This window comes from Anas acuta, chromosome 5 (genome assembly GCF_963932015.1).
Source record: "Anas acuta chromosome 5, bAnaAcu1.1, whole genome shotgun sequence".
Lineage (NCBI taxonomy): Eukaryota > Metazoa > Chordata > Aves > Anseriformes > Anatidae > Anas > Anas acuta.
Window position 1 is genome coordinate 24,384,414 of NC_088983.1, and position 15,651 is coordinate 24,400,064.

General features: G+C 59.1%; 1 protein-coding gene across 4 annotated transcripts; it reads left to right on the forward strand.

The window, feature by feature from the left end:
* Positions 1 to 555: 555 nt before the first annotated feature.
* Positions 556 to 14,652, forward strand: SYNDIG1L (synapse differentiation inducing 1 like). Of its 4 annotated transcripts, none has more exons than XM_068683241.1 (4): positions 556 to 687; positions 8,611 to 9,065; positions 10,133 to 10,270; positions 12,112 to 14,652. In XM_068683241.1, exons 2-4 carry the CDS (start codon positions 8,637 to 8,639, stop codon positions 12,268 to 12,270), a joined length of 726 nt encoding a protein of 241 aa, XP_068539342.1. In that variant the 5' UTR covers positions 556 to 687; positions 8,611 to 8,636; the 3' UTR covers positions 12,271 to 14,652. The 4 variants fall into 4 exon arrangements, with proteins under 4 accessions (XP_068539342.1, XP_068539341.1, XP_068539343.1 ...); XM_068683240.1 differs by having other exon boundaries at positions 570 to 687; positions 8,512 to 9,065; XM_068683242.1 differs by lacking the exon at positions 556 to 687 and adding an exon at positions 1,469 to 1,741.
* The last annotated feature ends 999 nt before the right edge of the window (positions 14,653 to 15,651 follow it).

Here is a 15,651-nt window from a genome sequence, read left to right on the forward strand (position 1 = left end):
AGCGGCGGGGAGCAGCAGAGCTCCCGGGGCACCGCGGGGATGGAGGGGGGCTGCGGGAGGGACGGGCTGCCAGGGCCCGGGTGCCAACTCGCGCTGCGCTGATGCGAATCCGGATTAACTCCGCCAAGCGGGGCGACCCCCGGGCGGGCGGGCGGCAGCTCCCCGCGGGGCAGGGCAGGAAAACCCCGGGCTGAGCCGCAGCAGCAGAGCCCCCCCCGGAGCTCTACCTGCCCGCCGCGCCTCTCCGCCTTGCCGGGGGCTCCCCCCGGGCGCTGGGGTTGGAGAGGGGGGGGGAGCGCCGAGCGCTGCGCCCTGGCGAAGGCAGCGAGCGGGAGGCAGCGGAGCCACTTCCAGCCTCGTCGTCTGAACGGGCGGCAGGGGACGGAGCCGCGCCGGGAGGAGGCTCCTGGAACAGGGAACCGGCAACCGGGGAACGGCACCGGCCGCGCTCCGCCGCCGGGCGCACCGGGGCGCGGAGCCGCCGCCGCCACCGGAGGGCTCCGCCGCCTCCCGGCCGGCTCCGTGCCCGCCTCGGCGCCCCCCCGGCCGTGCCCGAGGGCCCTGCCCGGAGCCCCCCCGAGCCTCTCCCCGCAGCCCTCGCCCCGCCGCAGCGCGGCCCCCCCCGCCGCGGCCATGCCCGCCGCCGCCCCGCCGCCGCCGCTCCAACTTCGCGGCTGAGCCCCGCAGGTAAGGGAGCGGGCTCCGAGCCGGGGGAGCTGGCGGTGCTTGGGGGGGGGAAGGGTGGGGATGGAGAGGGGACGGGGGGTCCCGGAGGGAATAGATGAGGAAGGTGGCGGGGGGTGTCGGGCCGTGCCGGGGGGCTGCGAGGTGCAGAAAGCGGGCAGCGGGCAGCCGGGGAGGGAGCGCCTGCTGCTGGGGCCGGGGGGCGGGTGGGGGGGGCGAAATGGCAGGATTTCGGGAAAAGTTTTGCAGGCCAGCTATGGCACGGGAGCTGCAATGGCACCTTGCGCTGCTGCGTGCACGGGAGGCAGCCTGCGGGGCTCCCGGCCAGGCAGCTCGGCCGCCCGCAGGACTTGGGGGCTGCCTGCCCTCCTGCCCAGCCCACGGAGCCCCCCGAGACCCTCCCCCGGCTCCCCCCGGGCACCCCCGGGCAGCGGCAGGGGCAGGGACGGGGCTCGCTCCTGCAGCCGTGGGCAGCGGGGAGCCGTGGCCGCCCCGTGCCCCGCCGGAGCTGCACCTCCGCCCGGTGCCCCTGTGCCTGCCTGTGCCCGGGGGAAGAGCCGAGAGCCCAGGAGTTGGGAAGGGGAGAGCTCTCAGTGCCTGAGCAGCGCCTGGTTATGATTCCTTCTCCAAAGCTGCTGCGGGTTTCGCCAAACCTAGCCTCTTCGCCACCAAGCCACTTTGCCGGGTTGCTTTGCCTCTGGAAAACAAATCGCCTTTCCGTCAGCTCAGGATCTGTCACCGGTAGAAACCTTTTTTTTTTTCCCCAGGAGGACCCCGAGTGGAAGGTAGCACTACGTAAATGACAGGGCTAAGCAGAGGAGCGGGGTCTGAGGCTGCCTGCAACAACACAAGGCAAAAAAAAAAAAAGCCCCGGTCCCCTGGGGATAATAGCTGGTTACTTTGTAGGCTGTCAGGAGCAGGAATTACCCAATCAAAGATGTAGTGGCTGCATTTCTCCGGCAAAAGTTTCTCGTGTCATGAAAATGGCTGGCAGACCGAAAGCTTCGGGGAGCTGAATCGGCTTCACTTCAACTCCCTGAACCACCATCAGAGGCAGGTAATAAACACGATTATTAAAGAATGAGTAATTTGCTGCAGCTCCGGCGCGGTGAATTTGTACAGCAAATCCCGGCTTTTGCCTGGTACCAAACCCCTCCCTGCCCTCTGAGGTGGGGGAGGACGAGGTGAAGCCCACAGCTCTGCCCATCCTGCCCCCAACCGCATTGGCATCAGACCCTCCGGACACTGAAGCACCGTGCCCCTTCCCCAGGTCTCTCACCTCTCCTTGACCACTGCCCTCCCTCCTGTTTAACAGCCATGCCCGGAGTTGTTTTCTAGCTCTCTTGCAGGCATTTGCTCTGAATCAGGCAGATTTTTTGCTCTTTTCTGCCTATTTTCTAAAGCTGGGCCTGATTCTGGCAGGCACTGCTCGTGGTACAAGTTCAAGGGGGTTATTTTAGGCCAGATCTTGAGCCAGCTTTTCTCTATCTGTAGAATTAGTGATGGGCAAATGATTGACTTTTCCAGCTGAAGAGCCAAGCCACAGCATTGAGACAGGAAAAAAAAAAGTCCATTATAGATTTCCTCCAAATAGTCTTACTGCTGCTGCTTCTTAGTGAAGCGCAAAAGGCAGCAAAGCAGTCCAAATGCCTTGGTCAGCCTGGAGGGGAAAGCTGCACTCGTCTCCTGTGTTCTTCAGGTGCCTCGCTTCCAACAGCTTCCCTTTGGAGCGAAACGTTTCATCTCTCTCTTGAAAAACAAAGGCAGGCACAGGGTTTGTCCCCAGGCTGTGTTTCTGGAGAACCAAATGATTGCGTGACAATTTCCACCCAGCCCCGTGGGGCCAGGTCGAGCCTCCCCAGCTGTGGTGGAGCTCCGGGGCTGGGCTCTCCCCGAATGCCCCACAGACCCCACAGACCCCAAGATGCCAGGCAGGGTGAGATGGATGGGGCTGTGGCTTGTCCCCATGCAGCAGGGACATGCCAGGAGCATGCTGACAGCAGCTTTAGGGGTGCAGCCTGAGTGCAGTGCCAGGAAGGGCTGGTCTAAATCCAGCCTGGGGAAGAGCAATGAGCCAGAAAGAGAGGGAAAGCATGGATACAGCAAAGGCAAGGGCAAGCTCAGGGGGCCACTCAGCAAGCCGTGGTCAGGACTTGACAGAGTCCTGATTGTGTGCTCTCATTAAAAAGAGCACATGACATTGGTTTTCATCGGCTCTTTCCAGCCCCATGGCAGGTAACCTAGCAGTCATGCCCTGCGTGTCTTTGCCCTTGCAGATGCTCCTGGCTGCCCCAGGGGGCTGCAGGGCCAGCAAGAGCTGCCAGCAAGAGCTGCACCTGGGTGACAGCCTAACCTCTGAGGCTTGTTTGGAGCAGGAATGATCTCTTCCTCTGCTGGAGACCAGCTGGCTGCACCCACGATCAGCACAGGCCGTGTTTGGAAACTTAGGGGTTGGAAAAATAAGCTAGAGATGTGCCGTGCCCAGAGTGTAAGTTCATTTTTTTAAAGGGAGAGCAGCTCATTGGCAAATGAATTAAACATCTGAAGTGTGCAGGGGCATGGGGATGCCCCAGGAGAACGGGGCCACAGTAAGCAGGGTGGAAATAGCCCTGAGCTGAATGAAGGCAGATAAAATAAACAGGACGGTGGGGAAGGGAGGTGATGGCATGCACCAGCCTTCAGGGTGGTTATGAATCATTTGTACGTATATGTTTTAAACAGAGACAAATGAGCAGCCCCGAACAACTGCTTTACATTGCCAGCCTCGGCTGACAGAGGGGAGACTCGGAGGGAGATTCGGGATGAAGCTGGGGTTCAGGTCTCTCTCCTGGAGGAAAGCAGGGTGATGTTTGCCAGGTCACTCCTGCTCTGGGTGGCAGGCTGTGGCCAGGGGAGCACCTCAGGGTGCCATGGCCTGGGGGACGTGAAGGAAAAGAGCCTTGAAGTGGAGATGGTGGGACTGGAGCACAGGGTGACATGGAAGAAGCCATGAGAGGAGCTTGGAGCCACCTGGGATACCCACCGTGTGCAGTTCAGTGCTAGGTATAAATAGTGATGAGGAAAATGTGATGGGAAACCGAAGACTGTAACCACTAGCGTAGGAAAACCAGCCATGAGTAAAATTACAATCCACAGGCACAAGCTTCTGTGTGCCTCCCAGCAGCAGCAAGAACACCCTGGCCATCAGAGAGCCTTGGGGGAGCTCCGTGAGCTGCTCCTGGCAGCGTGGGCTTGGTGTCCATGCGGGCACCCCATGCAGGGAGCCTGGTCTGGGCAAGGAACGGGTCTGCCTTCAGGCTGCGAGCTTCTGCAAGGCACAAGGCCCCGTAATTTTGGTTCTCAGCAGCCCTACACACACGGGTGTTTCCAGGCAGGCTGTTGCACTGAGGGCTGGGAGCCAGTACCCATCTCTCCAGGCAGCTTCGCGTGCAGCAGCCACAATATTTCCTGAGGGTGGTCCTGAGCTGGGTAAGGGGAGCTTGAAGCCTGCCCCCAGCCTGGGCTGATGTTCTTCCAGGCTGGTGATTTGGGTGTTGCAGCAGGATGGGAATTTGCTTTCCCCTGGAAATTCTGGGCTGGAATTGTGTGGCCGAGCTCTCCTGGCGGGCTGGTGCCTCCAAGGGCTGGCGATGCTGAGCGACAGCCCCGGCAGCCTCCCCGCGCTGGAGTCATCGCGCTGACCCGTGCTTTCCCCCAGCAATCCCTCTTGGCCATCAAACCAACGTGTGGCAAGGCACAGAGGCCTCCGGTGGGAGCTATCAATCGGTTTTGATGGGCACCGAGTGCTCCCGCTGCTCACCAGGGCTGGCTGCTGAGCGCTCTGCGGGGCCGCAGCTTGGGTGGGCGCAAGTGCACAAGTCCCCAGGGCTGAGCTGATGGTCCCAGCGTGGCTGTCGGCACCTCCAGGGCTCCTGATCCTGTCCTGGCCACCTCCCCAGCCCAATGCTGCCGGCCAGGTCACCCCTTGGGCAGCCACCCCACAGGCTGCAGCGCATCGCACCCCGCACCCCGAGTCAGGCTGCGGGAACTCCTGCCAGCAGCTTTGTTTACTTGTTGGTGTCTCTCCAGCTGAAAAAAAGGACACGGAGAGAGTCCGGACGTGCTAATTTTACACCTAGCCGCCCACACAGCCGCGTGTCTCACCACCACCCCTCTCCTCCAGTCCTCCTCCATCCCCACCGCCCTCCAGCTCGGTGAACCCCCCCCTCGCAGCCGGGGCACGCATTGGGGACCCCCCCGGTCCCTTTCCACGCTGTGCCTTCCCCCGGCCCCCGCGCTGCGTGGAGCACCTGGGACATCTAGCGGCCACCTCTCCAAACGCCGGGCCCGAGGGGACGCGGTGGCAGCGGCCCCCCGGGGACAGGACAGCCGGGGTTGGAGGGCAGCCCCCTTCTCCTAGCTCGGAGCTCACGGCCGGAGTTAATTTCCAGAGGTTTAGGGGCTGGGGTCGCTGCTGCCGAAGCGCCCCGGGGGCTGGATGTGCTGTTGCTCCCCGTTAGGAGCGGCGCAGGAGCTCTGAGCGCAGCGGGGTGGAAGCGCTGCTGCAGAGAAACGTTTTAACCAGGGAGAGCAAAGGCTCGGCTTCCACCTGGAAATTGCCCAATTTGACTCGCCAGCCTTGAGAAGCAGCCCACTGCGTCCCAATTCTCGCAGCAATTTCGTCTCTGCTGGAGCCGGGAGCCCGCTGCCGAGGCCCTGGCTCTGTACGCGTTAGGAGATCAGACGAGTGCGAGATCAGCTCACCCCTTCCAGCTCCATCAAACCGGCTGCATTGAAGTTGTGAATCTGCTGCTTCCCATCACAAACACGCTCAGCTGTCCTCCCTCTAACCCGTGCCTGTTGGCTCCGTGTCAATCCTCTCCCACCGCTGCCCCCACCGTGCCCCTTTGCTCCTCTGGGTGCCACGGCTGCCGCCACGTGTCCTCATTCCTCATTCCTCATTCCTCCTCCGCCAGCCGGAGCACGGCTGCTTTCTGCAGCGATGCCTGCTGGCCTGATAAAAGGGTTTTTATTCTCCCCTCGAGCTGCACCTGACCCTGCGGGCTCACAGCTGTGATGGGAAGGGTGCCGGCCACATCTCCTCCATGTCCCTGCTCCATCAGGAGTGGGACCGTTGCTGTCCTGGGGCCACAGCAGCTGTACCTCTCTGCGATGCTGCTTCCCAGCAGTTTGTGCTGTCCCCTGCCCTCGGACCCATCAGGGACATGGCAGCACAGCGAGCATCACTCCTGGAGCACGCCAGCCTGCGGGGTGCTGGTCCCAAGGGACAGCCTCTGGCCGGGCAGAGCTGACCTTCTCGCTCAGGAGCCTGGGGACGTGCAAAGAAACCCCAACCTCCTAATGAGCCCGGGAAGCCAGGCAGAGTGTTTGCTTGACAGGGCAATTAGACGATGATTGATTCCTGGCACAGCTACTTAATTCACCATTAACTGGGCTTATCGTGGCCAGCATCTGCACTGAGGGTCCCAGCGAGGGCTGCGCCGCCAACCTGCGCCAGCCACGGGGCTGGGGCGTGGGGCTGGGCTGCACGATGAGTGTTTTTATGGCCCAGTGCATGGTACAAGCCTGCCCTGCAGACGCGTGTGGTCAGCCCAATGCCAGGATTGGGTGCTACATCTGCACTTCGTGGTTCCGTTGCATCTGTATGAGAATGGCAGTGAGATCTTCATTCTTCATTTCCTCCTGGTCCCAGCAGCTCCGTTATCACCCCATGTTTCTCCCAGAGAGAGGAGTTGCTCTTCTGGGCTCCCCATGTGGCCACGAGGACCCCTCCTGCAGCCCCTGCTGGAGGTGGCAGCCCCACTTCATCCAGGTCGTGCGCTTCAGAGCACACACCCTGAGCACCCCCTGCCTTCTCCCACGCCACTTTTGGGGTTCCTAATGCCTCTTGGCCCTTCTTTCCTCAGCCCATGTGCTGAGTGCCAGCCAGCTGTGAGCCAGCAGCTTTGCCACACACCTCTCTCCCTCCTCAAAATCGGTGCCGACGACCTGGTGCATGACAGGCAGCATCCTCCACGCCTGCAGCATCCTCTTGCCGGCAGCCTGCCCGCAGCCCGGCTGCGGCTGCTTCCCAGCACATTTGGGCTCGGATCCCAGCAGGTTGCCATCCCTCCCTATCGCGGTTCAGAGCCAGAAACACTTCTGGAGACGAGGTGTTGGTGCCTCAGCACAACCACCAGCTTTCTCTTGCTGGTCCTTGGTGTCCTGCTGCAAGGTGTTCTGCTCCAGGTTGGGCTCCTACATTCGAGGGATGCTCAGGGTTTGGTCAGCTCTTATCATTTCATTAAAAAAGAAATATACTTCATCGGAAATCTAATCTGCATGTTGAGGGAAGCAAAGAAGATGTTCGTGCTTTCCTCACCTGGAAGCAGGGAGGAGGCTTTGTGCTCTGAGCGCATTTATCTGGCTCTGTGCAGGAAATAAAATGCTCTGTGGTACCAATAGGCATCGCCTTTAAATATTGGGAAAATACTTCGCAGCCATCTGCCACAGGAGCCACTGAGTGCTTTATTAGTAAGGTGGGAGGGTGAGGAGAGCAGACAATGATTTGGGGGAGGGAGGTGTGGAGGGCACTCGCCAAAATGCGCAGTGCTTTAGCGATGCAGGAGTGCTTTTGAATGGCTTCATTTTCCTGAACAGCTTTCCAAAATGCGACGACCGCTGCCAAAACAAAACCCATCAGCGAGGACATTTACAACAGGCTACAGCACTCAAACCCGTGCACTGTGGCAGAATTTGTCCGAGGGGAACAGGACCGCTTGGGAGGCAATTGGGCTGTTCACTCCCTGGAGCTTTCGGCTCCAACTCCTTCATTTCTGTTTTCCTCCCGAGGGTTGGTTTGGAGCCAAGGTGATGCACCTCCCGTCAGAAAGGCTGGTGCGCCACTGGGAGCCCTGGAGCAGGTGGCAGCGTGCCTCTGCCGCGCAGCATCCTGCAGAGGAAGCAGCTGCAGAGGTCTCTGGGGAGGAGAAGCAACCTTTGGGCTTGCGAGGCGAGAGGGTGGCACGCTCCGGGAGCCGGGAAGGTGCCAGAGAGTGGCTGTAAAACACAGTGCTCGGGTGCTGAGGAGCACAGGGCGATCGTTTCTCTCTCTCCTGGGGGATTCGGGTATCTCACTACGCAGTGTCTTTGTGCCAAGGTGGGTTGGAGAGCCAAAATAGCAAACGCTCCTCGGAAGAAACTGGGTTGAAACATTTCATCTCAGAAATTTTCATGCCAAAAGGAAAAAAAAAAAAAAAAGAGAAGAAGCAGGGAGGTGTTTCAGTGCTCTGAAATGGAGGAACGGAGCAGGGAGGGGAATTTTCCTGAGGCAGGAATTGGTGTTGACATCTGTAGCTGAGGGATCCTGGCTTTCCTTGACTGCTGCCTCCTCGTGTCCCAGCCCTAGCCCGGCTGTGAAACAGCCCCAAAAATCAGCCTGTGCCCATGCAGGCCATTAGCTGAGCACGTAATGCCCACAGGGCTGTAATTCCCCATGCCAGCCTCCACTTTGGGAATTCAGGAGGGCCCCTCACGTGGATGTCAGCCCCTTAGCTACTTCAGTGCTGTTACGCCTTGCAGCAGCACAAATTAGGAGCCAGCACAAAAGATACAGAAAGTCCTTCCCTGCCAGGCTGTGCGTGGCCATCTCGAGATGCATTATAGATACAGCAAATCCTCGTCTTAATCCAGCCTGAATCAGAGCTTCCTGTCGCACGGCTGCATCCTTATCTTGCTGGGGAGGGACGAGGAGATGCTCAGTTTGCTGAGATAGCATTCAAGCTGGGGAAAAGGGGGGGGAGGGCCCTTGTTTTCCCCAGCCTCGCCAAATCCTTCTGTTCCCGCTAGCCTCGCCGTGACATCGGCTCCGCATGGGCGACAGGCGTTTGGGCTGCCGTGCCTCGCTGCAGTGCCAGCTCTTCCCTCCCACTCTCTCTGCTCCCGCAGGATCGCTCTCCCCTTCCACCCGCAGCATGGAGAGCGTGCGCGAGCTCCAGGACCCGCTCCTGGCCAAGGCCCACGGGCACCTCCGCGGCACCTACTCCTACCACCAGCATCACAGCCAGGACTACCCCAGCCACCGCTGCCAAGGGAAACTCTACTCCTACATCTTCCAGAACACGGGCGGTGCCAGGACTCACCAGCTGCTGGACGCCAGCTCCCTGCAGCTGGCTGTCGAAGCCTTGTACGGCCCCAACTTCATCCTGGTGAAGGATGAGACCGCTCTCAAGGCCAAGGACAGCAAGGCGGAGAGCTGCGAGACCACTTTCACGGAAAGCAAAGAGGCCCCGTCCGAAGGGCCCGACGGGCACGAGGCGCAAGGGTCACGCCTGGTAGAAAGCGACATCCGCATCCAAACGGTGTCCTACGAGGTGGAGGAGGAGGAGCTGCAGGAGTACGAGGTGAGCTCTGCGCGGTGGGACGGCACCAAACGCCTCCTCTGCTACCTCTGGGCCAACCTCTTGGGCATACATTACCTCTTCTTTCCCTTTAGCTTCGCTCCCAGACCCCCCCACCTCCTGTCTCACCCCTCACTCTCTGTACACCAAGGATTTCTTCCTCCTCCTTATAATTTCCAGCCCCTTTTCCCTCACAGCAGACCTCAGGAGGAGGTCACCAGCTTCTCAGGTCCCTGAGGCCAGCAGTGCGGGCTGCCCAGCCCAGAGCACGGCTCTGCCACAGCCCCGTGCCTCCCCCACAGCCGTGTATCACTCAGAGGACAGGCTGCCGGGAAAGCCCTGGCCGAATGCAGGCGGGCTCATGGCAGCTGATCTGAGCAATGGGATTGCTAAGAGGACAGGACACATCGCCGCTCCGCTTCAGCCGCTTTCCCTCAATTTCTAAATTAGTTTAGCGGGGTATCGATCTGCCGGTCCCTAATGGGGATAAGGCACTTTGTTTAAGTTTGTTTGAGCTGACAAACAGCCAGTTCCACCAAAGCTCAGGGTATTTCAGTGTGAGAATATCTCCCAGGGAAATCCCAGACCCCCAGCAAACGAGCTCAGCGTTTGCTCTGGCAGGGAGCCGAGGAGCGGCTCCGCTCCTGAATGTGCTGAGCTATGGGTTTTCTCATCAAACCAGGCTGAGATGCTGAGATATTTCTGAAACTCACCCTTGAACCTGCAGGTAGGAAACATGTGAGACTATGTGATGGGGCCGGGGTGGAGCAGGAGGTGAGGGAAAGGGCTGAGAGGGACCCTCGGGGCGCAGCATGGTGAGGAGCCTGGTGGCACGAGGAGATGGGTGCCTGCAGCCCCTGCTCCCCTGCCCTGCCAGGTCGGGGAGAAAACTTCTGGGGGGCTTGGGGTGCTGTCAGACATTTCTTCCATCCCTGCGTGCTGCTCTGGCAGGGCTCTGATTCATGCAGGTTCATTAGGAGTGGATGGCAGGACACGGGGCAGCTCACGGACGTGCTGCTGGAGCTTCCCACCAACCTTCCTACCTGCCCTGACTTCATCCCTTTTTGCAGAGCGACTCCTCCAGTGACAGCGAAAGCGAGGACCATTTCCTGATGCTTCCTCCCCGGGACCACCTGGGCTTGGCCCTGTTCTCCATGCTGTGCTGCTTCTGGCCCCTGGGGATTGCTGCCTTCTACTTCTCCCAAGGGGTAAGAGATGTCCCGGCCCCCTCTGCTTGCCTGCATGTGCTCAGCCCTGGTGCCAGGGTCCTGCAGGGACCTTCCTGCTCATCTCTGTGTTGTGCCCAGACCCCTGAGGGCTGGGGCATCCTGATCCTGGATGGCTCCACAACTGCCACGGGGCTGCAAGCCCTCCAGTTCCTATGTGGGCTTTTGGGGGCAGGCTTTTCCTTTGGGCCTTCAGGTGCTGTTTAGGGAACCGGGGCTCCTGTTGGTTCCTTGCTCAGGTTCTCACCCTCCAGCCAAGTGAGGATAACAGCCTTTTCCACCTACCCTCCCTTTCTCCAGTAGTGTGGAGGTCGTGCACCATGATTTCATCTGCACGGAGGTAGCCCATGACCTGGAGACCAGGAACAATGGGGACTATGGTCTCCCCATCACCGTGAGGCTCCACCTAGCCCCTGTTTCTATTCCTTGTTGGCTGAACCCTCTGAGCCAACTCCAGACTGTGAGCAGCTGCAAAGCAGGATCTCATCCAATTAAAACTCCTCCAGGATTCCCAAAGATCCTGGGTTCGGGGTCTACACAGGGTGTCCAATTCCTCATTGCCTTCCCTGGGGAGTGATGCTGCCGAGGGCACCTTTGGGAAAGCAGGAGAGGCTGGAGAGTGGTGGCCCTCGGGCTGCAGTAACGTGGAGGAGCTGCTGCCTTCTGCAGGACTTTGCCCAGAGCCTGCTCACAGTCACGTTACTGTCAGCCCAGAATAATTCGTGTCGAGCCAGGAGATTCGCCCCGTGTTTGCACGGATGCTGTTGTACCGAGAATAGAAGGGGGACAGGTGTTAAGACGTTAAATCAAGACGATAGAAACAGAAATGGAAAAGTATCTAACAGGAGCACCTGGCACAGAGCCGGTGAGAGAAGGGGGAAGCTCCGACTGCCTGGGACCTGGGGAGTGGCTGATTTCACATTTTTGTGTGCGGTGTGGGGTTGCACAGTGCCTTCACCATGTGATGATGTGCTTTGTACAGCTCACGCTTGGCTCCCTGTGCTGTAATTACCCTTTGGGTTCACTGTCTTGGCAAGGAGCATCCCTTCAGGCTGTGTCTGTGTCTGTTTGAGCCCCAGTAGCAAGAGATATTAGGAATAGCTCTGGATGCACCCCGTGCACTCGGGGAAGCTGGAAGTCTCCAGCCCGGAGAGCTAACACCCACGTCTGCCCCCGTCACGGGCTCCATAAGCCCTTCTGTGTCAATAGGTTTCAACTGAAGACTCAAACCTGACAAAATCCATTAAATATCGTTAAATGGCTTCCCGTTTCTTCAGTTTGGTGCTCTCCCAGCCTTCCTAGGATAAAGTGGCTGGGGCTGGGCAGCTGATTCATCTGTGCACTGAACACGCACAGAAGCCACAGCTCCAGGAGAGTGACAATATTCTGCCCGAGATCTTTTTAAACACAGACTGATCAGCAAAAAATGCAGAGCAGCGGCAGGCTTCCCGCTTAGCCCACTCAAAGCACCAAAATCTGTTTGCAGAGCGCGGCGATGTAACCGATCCACTTCCAAGATAAATTTAGGTATCAGAAAATGCAGCACTTAGCCTGGGGGCCTCCCCAGGCCCACACCGAGAGGACACCTGCAGAGGGGACAGCGGGCCTGAGACTCCTCGCTGTGGATAGGAGATCTGGCCCTCTGGGTTTGCACGTGTTTTTGGTGAGGGGGGCCATTTGGATGGCTGCACACCCCACACGTAGCTTGACTGGGGCACGTTCCACCTCATCCCTGTGCACATCCATCCCCCTGTGCGTGCTGCATGAACCCATATCGCAGGGGGACAAGAAGGTACAGCTGTGTGTGCTTCTTCTTCCTCCAGACCAGCAAGGCTGTCTCCAAAGGAGATTTCCACCTGGCCAGCTCAGCCTCCCGCCGAGCTCTCTTCCTCGCGGCGCTCTCCATCACCATCGGCACAGGCGTGTACGTCGGGGTGGTGGTGGCACTCATCGCTTACCTCTCCAAAGGGGGCCATGTGTAGCTGCCACCTGCACAGCAGCGCCGTCCCCAGCCGCCAGCCCTCCTGGGATCGAGCTTTCCTGCGGAGCACAGGGTGCCAGCGCTCGCAAGGGCTACTCGCACGGCAGGACCCAGCCCTGGATGCCCTGTGCAGGCTCTTTCCCTTTTCAGACTAACAGCGGATCCTTGGAGATATTCAAAACCACCTGGATATGGTCCTGGGCAACCCGCTCTAGGTGGCACTGGTTGGGTAGGGGTTGGACCAGACGGCCTCCCGAGGTCCCAGCCAGCCTCAGCCATCCTGTGAGCCGGTGACACCCGTTCTGCCCGGTGCTGTGGGGTGACACCATCCCACAGCAGGGAACTGAGCAGCGGGCTGCCTGCAGGGACCAGGAGGAGCACCATGGAAGGAGTACAAGAGCGATGCCGCATCCTGCTGCCAGCTTGGTGCCCCCATACCTGCTGCAGGGCCGTGGCATCCCTGCAGCCGCCGGGCAATGACCGCTCTTTCCTCTGGGCATCTGGGGGTGGTGTCAGGACTCCCATGATGGGGACAACGCTCTCGTTTTGGTGCCATGGGTGGCACCTGGCCCTTCAGCTGCAGCGAAGGAGGAGGGCACAGCATGGACACAACCAAAAGGTCCTGGGGTGCTCTCTGCATCCCCCTCGGGACAGATCCATGGTCACCAGCCCATCCCAGACAAAAAAAAAAGATCAAGGAGAAATGCAAGCTGCAGACACTGCTCATCAAAGGTGTCTGGCAGAGCCAGCAAGGCTTTCCAGCATTCATAACGACTGCCACGCTAATTGCAAGTCGGGGCCCCAGGAAGGCTGGCATCCCTCGCTGCTTGGCCCTGGGGAGACTTGCAGGGGGAATTTCTGCCCAAGAAGTGACCGGGGGGGAGGAACCAGGGGGAAAGACCTCAGCTCTCGGCACTAGGTCGGGGGCTTGAGCACCAAAGGGGTGGAGAGGAAGGGCTGGCACAGCTTGCAGAGCCCCGGGTGGGGTGCTGGGAATGAGGGCACAGGGTCCTGAGGGGGGAGGTCTTGGAGGCAGCACGAGATGGGGGCATCTCCATCATCCAAAGGCAAGGAAAAACTGCCCATCCACATCTACAACTTGTACAATTTGTGTGTTGTCAGCGGCACACCAAGTGCTTCGGGATGGATATGAAGGCAATGACTGCCCCAAAGGGCTCCCCCTCCCCAGTACCCTCCTTGCCCCTCTCTGCCCATGGCTCTGCAAGAGGCGCAGCGTGCCCCTCCGGCTGCGTGTCATTCAAATGTACATTTCACCCTAAAGAAGCATGTTAATGTCTGCGATTTCTGTTGTACTCGAGCCATAAAGGAGAGAAGCACATCAGAGACCTGTTCAGAAGCAGTTCTGAGAGTTCCCATTATCTTTTATAATGTGGAAGAGCTAATAAAGGAGCAGGCGAAAAGGATGCTGTTTGTAACAACGCGGAGCTGGAGCGGGAAGAGGGGAGCTCTGCAGGCTGCTGCGGGAGTGCTGAGCTGGCTGGGAGCTGGAGGTGTTTCTGCAGCTCCCTGCGGAGTTTATCATCCAGCTGGTGTCTGGGCAGCTCGGGGGGAGTCGTACTGCGATGTAGATCCCAGCCAGCAGCCCGCATTGGGAGCAGGGTGGTAATGGGGGCTCCTAGCCATGCGGGGATGGACGAGAATTAGGTAGGGGATGGAAGGTTTCTGGTCAGGCTGCCTAGAGGAGAAGCTGAAAATAAAACAAGCTCAGAGAGGCGCATGAAAATGTGAATATTAGGAGTGACTAGCCAGGTCTGGCTTCTGATGGTGGAGAGAAGTGATGGGGTGCCCGGGAGAGGTGAGGGGCATCCCTGCCCGAGGAGCTGGATGCATGCGATGGGCACGGGGACCAGCCTCCTCCTGCCCCCATGGTCCCACTTCTCATCCCCATGGGAGTGCCCCCAAGCCTTGCCAGGGCTCATTCCCCAAATCTGCTCATCTCTGCATCCCTGCCCCTTTGTCTCCTTTAATTGGAGGCACACGAGGCAGGACTGGGCTAATTCCAAAGGACCAACAGAATTAAAGAGAGTTTTCCACTAATAGCCTGGATCTCTGATGATCTTGTAAAAGGGGGGGGAAGAGGCTGAGCAAGCGCATCCCTAAGGGGGGCATTATGCAAATGGAGAAATTAGTTGGAAACAGCCTGAAGGGAAACATGTGGAAATTGAAATCCAAGGACCAGCGTGGAGAATGCTGCTGAATAACTTATCGCAGACTCGCAGCGTCTGCTGCAGCCGCCGGAGCAGAAGGGAAGGAAGCAAAAAGCCTGGGAGCCACGGCAGTCGGGGGAGATGTGAGCTCCAGAAATGTGACTGAGCTGAGAAAATTAAAAAAAAAAAAAAAAATGAAAAAAGGAAAAAATAAGCCCAGCCAGGGCTGTGGAGATGTGACTCCTCACCCCCTTCCTCCCATTCTCCCAGGTGGAAAGGACCCCCCCCAGGACCTGCAGCCTCACAGCAGAGCTTCATAGGTGTCCTGGCCCCACAGCGGGTTCTCAGAAATTTTGGGCAAAGGAGGACAAATTCTGGCCTGTCAACATTTCTAACCCAGAAAATATGAGACTGGGATGGGCAACCAGAGGTGCCCACCCCAGGGCAGTGATGCGTGGCGATGGGTCCCCAGGACCTGGGGTTCCCTGAGCTGGGGATGGGGGCTTGGTTAACTGGTGATGCCCTACAAGGATGTACACAGACACAGGTCCCTGAGCCAGTGCTGTCAGGGCAAAACCACCTCCACTGCCCCACCAAGACTCCTCTGGGGCTGGTGAGAGAAGAGCCGCAGGGAATGATGACGAGCAGGGTTCGTCCTCCTCGCTTAATGGCACCACCAGTGTTTTCCCTCCACCACAATCTGGTGAGGAAATAGCTAATTAGCTGAGACAGGGCACATCATCTATTCCCGTAAAAAGAAGGAAAAAAAAAAAAAAAAAAAAGGCAAGCAAGAGCATGTATCAGTGCGTGCCTTGGGCAGCCTCTCCTCTCCTCTCCGCTCCCCACAAGCAGCCTGCAGCAGGGTGTGCGGGGAGGCACAGCCCGTGGCCATGCCCCCCCTGCAGGGGCTGGGGGGAGGATTTTTGGGAGAGAAGCCAAGTAAGGGCCATCACTGCAGCACCAGGCAGGAAACCTGGGTGCTCATTACCTCTCCTCTCCCTCTGCCATCTCAGGAAGCCCCGCGTGCAGGAAGGCACCATGGGTTGAGCTGTCTCACCCTGCACGCCCCCCTCCTCTGCGTCCCCCTGATCCCAAGGCATGGGGACGCTTGGGAATGGTTGGGGATCATCCTGCAGCACCCCACAGCAATGGGATTTTTCCACCTCCTTCTGTCAGCAAACAAACACCTGCAAGCTTCAGCACCGGGCATCATC

Coding starts and splice junctions, on each gene's coding strand:
- SYNDIG1L (XM_068683240.1), top strand. CDS start 8,535: ATGGGCGACAGGCGTTTGGGCTGCCGTGCCTCGCTGCAGTGCCAGCTC. Junction 9,066..10,132: donor AGGAGCTGCAGGAGTACGAG/GTGAGCTCTGCG, acceptor CCCTTTTTGCAG/AGCGACTCCTCCAGTGACAG. Junction 10,271..12,111: donor CCTTCTACTTCTCCCAAGGG/GTAAGAGATGTC, acceptor TTCTTCCTCCAG/ACCAGCAAGGCTGTCTCCAA.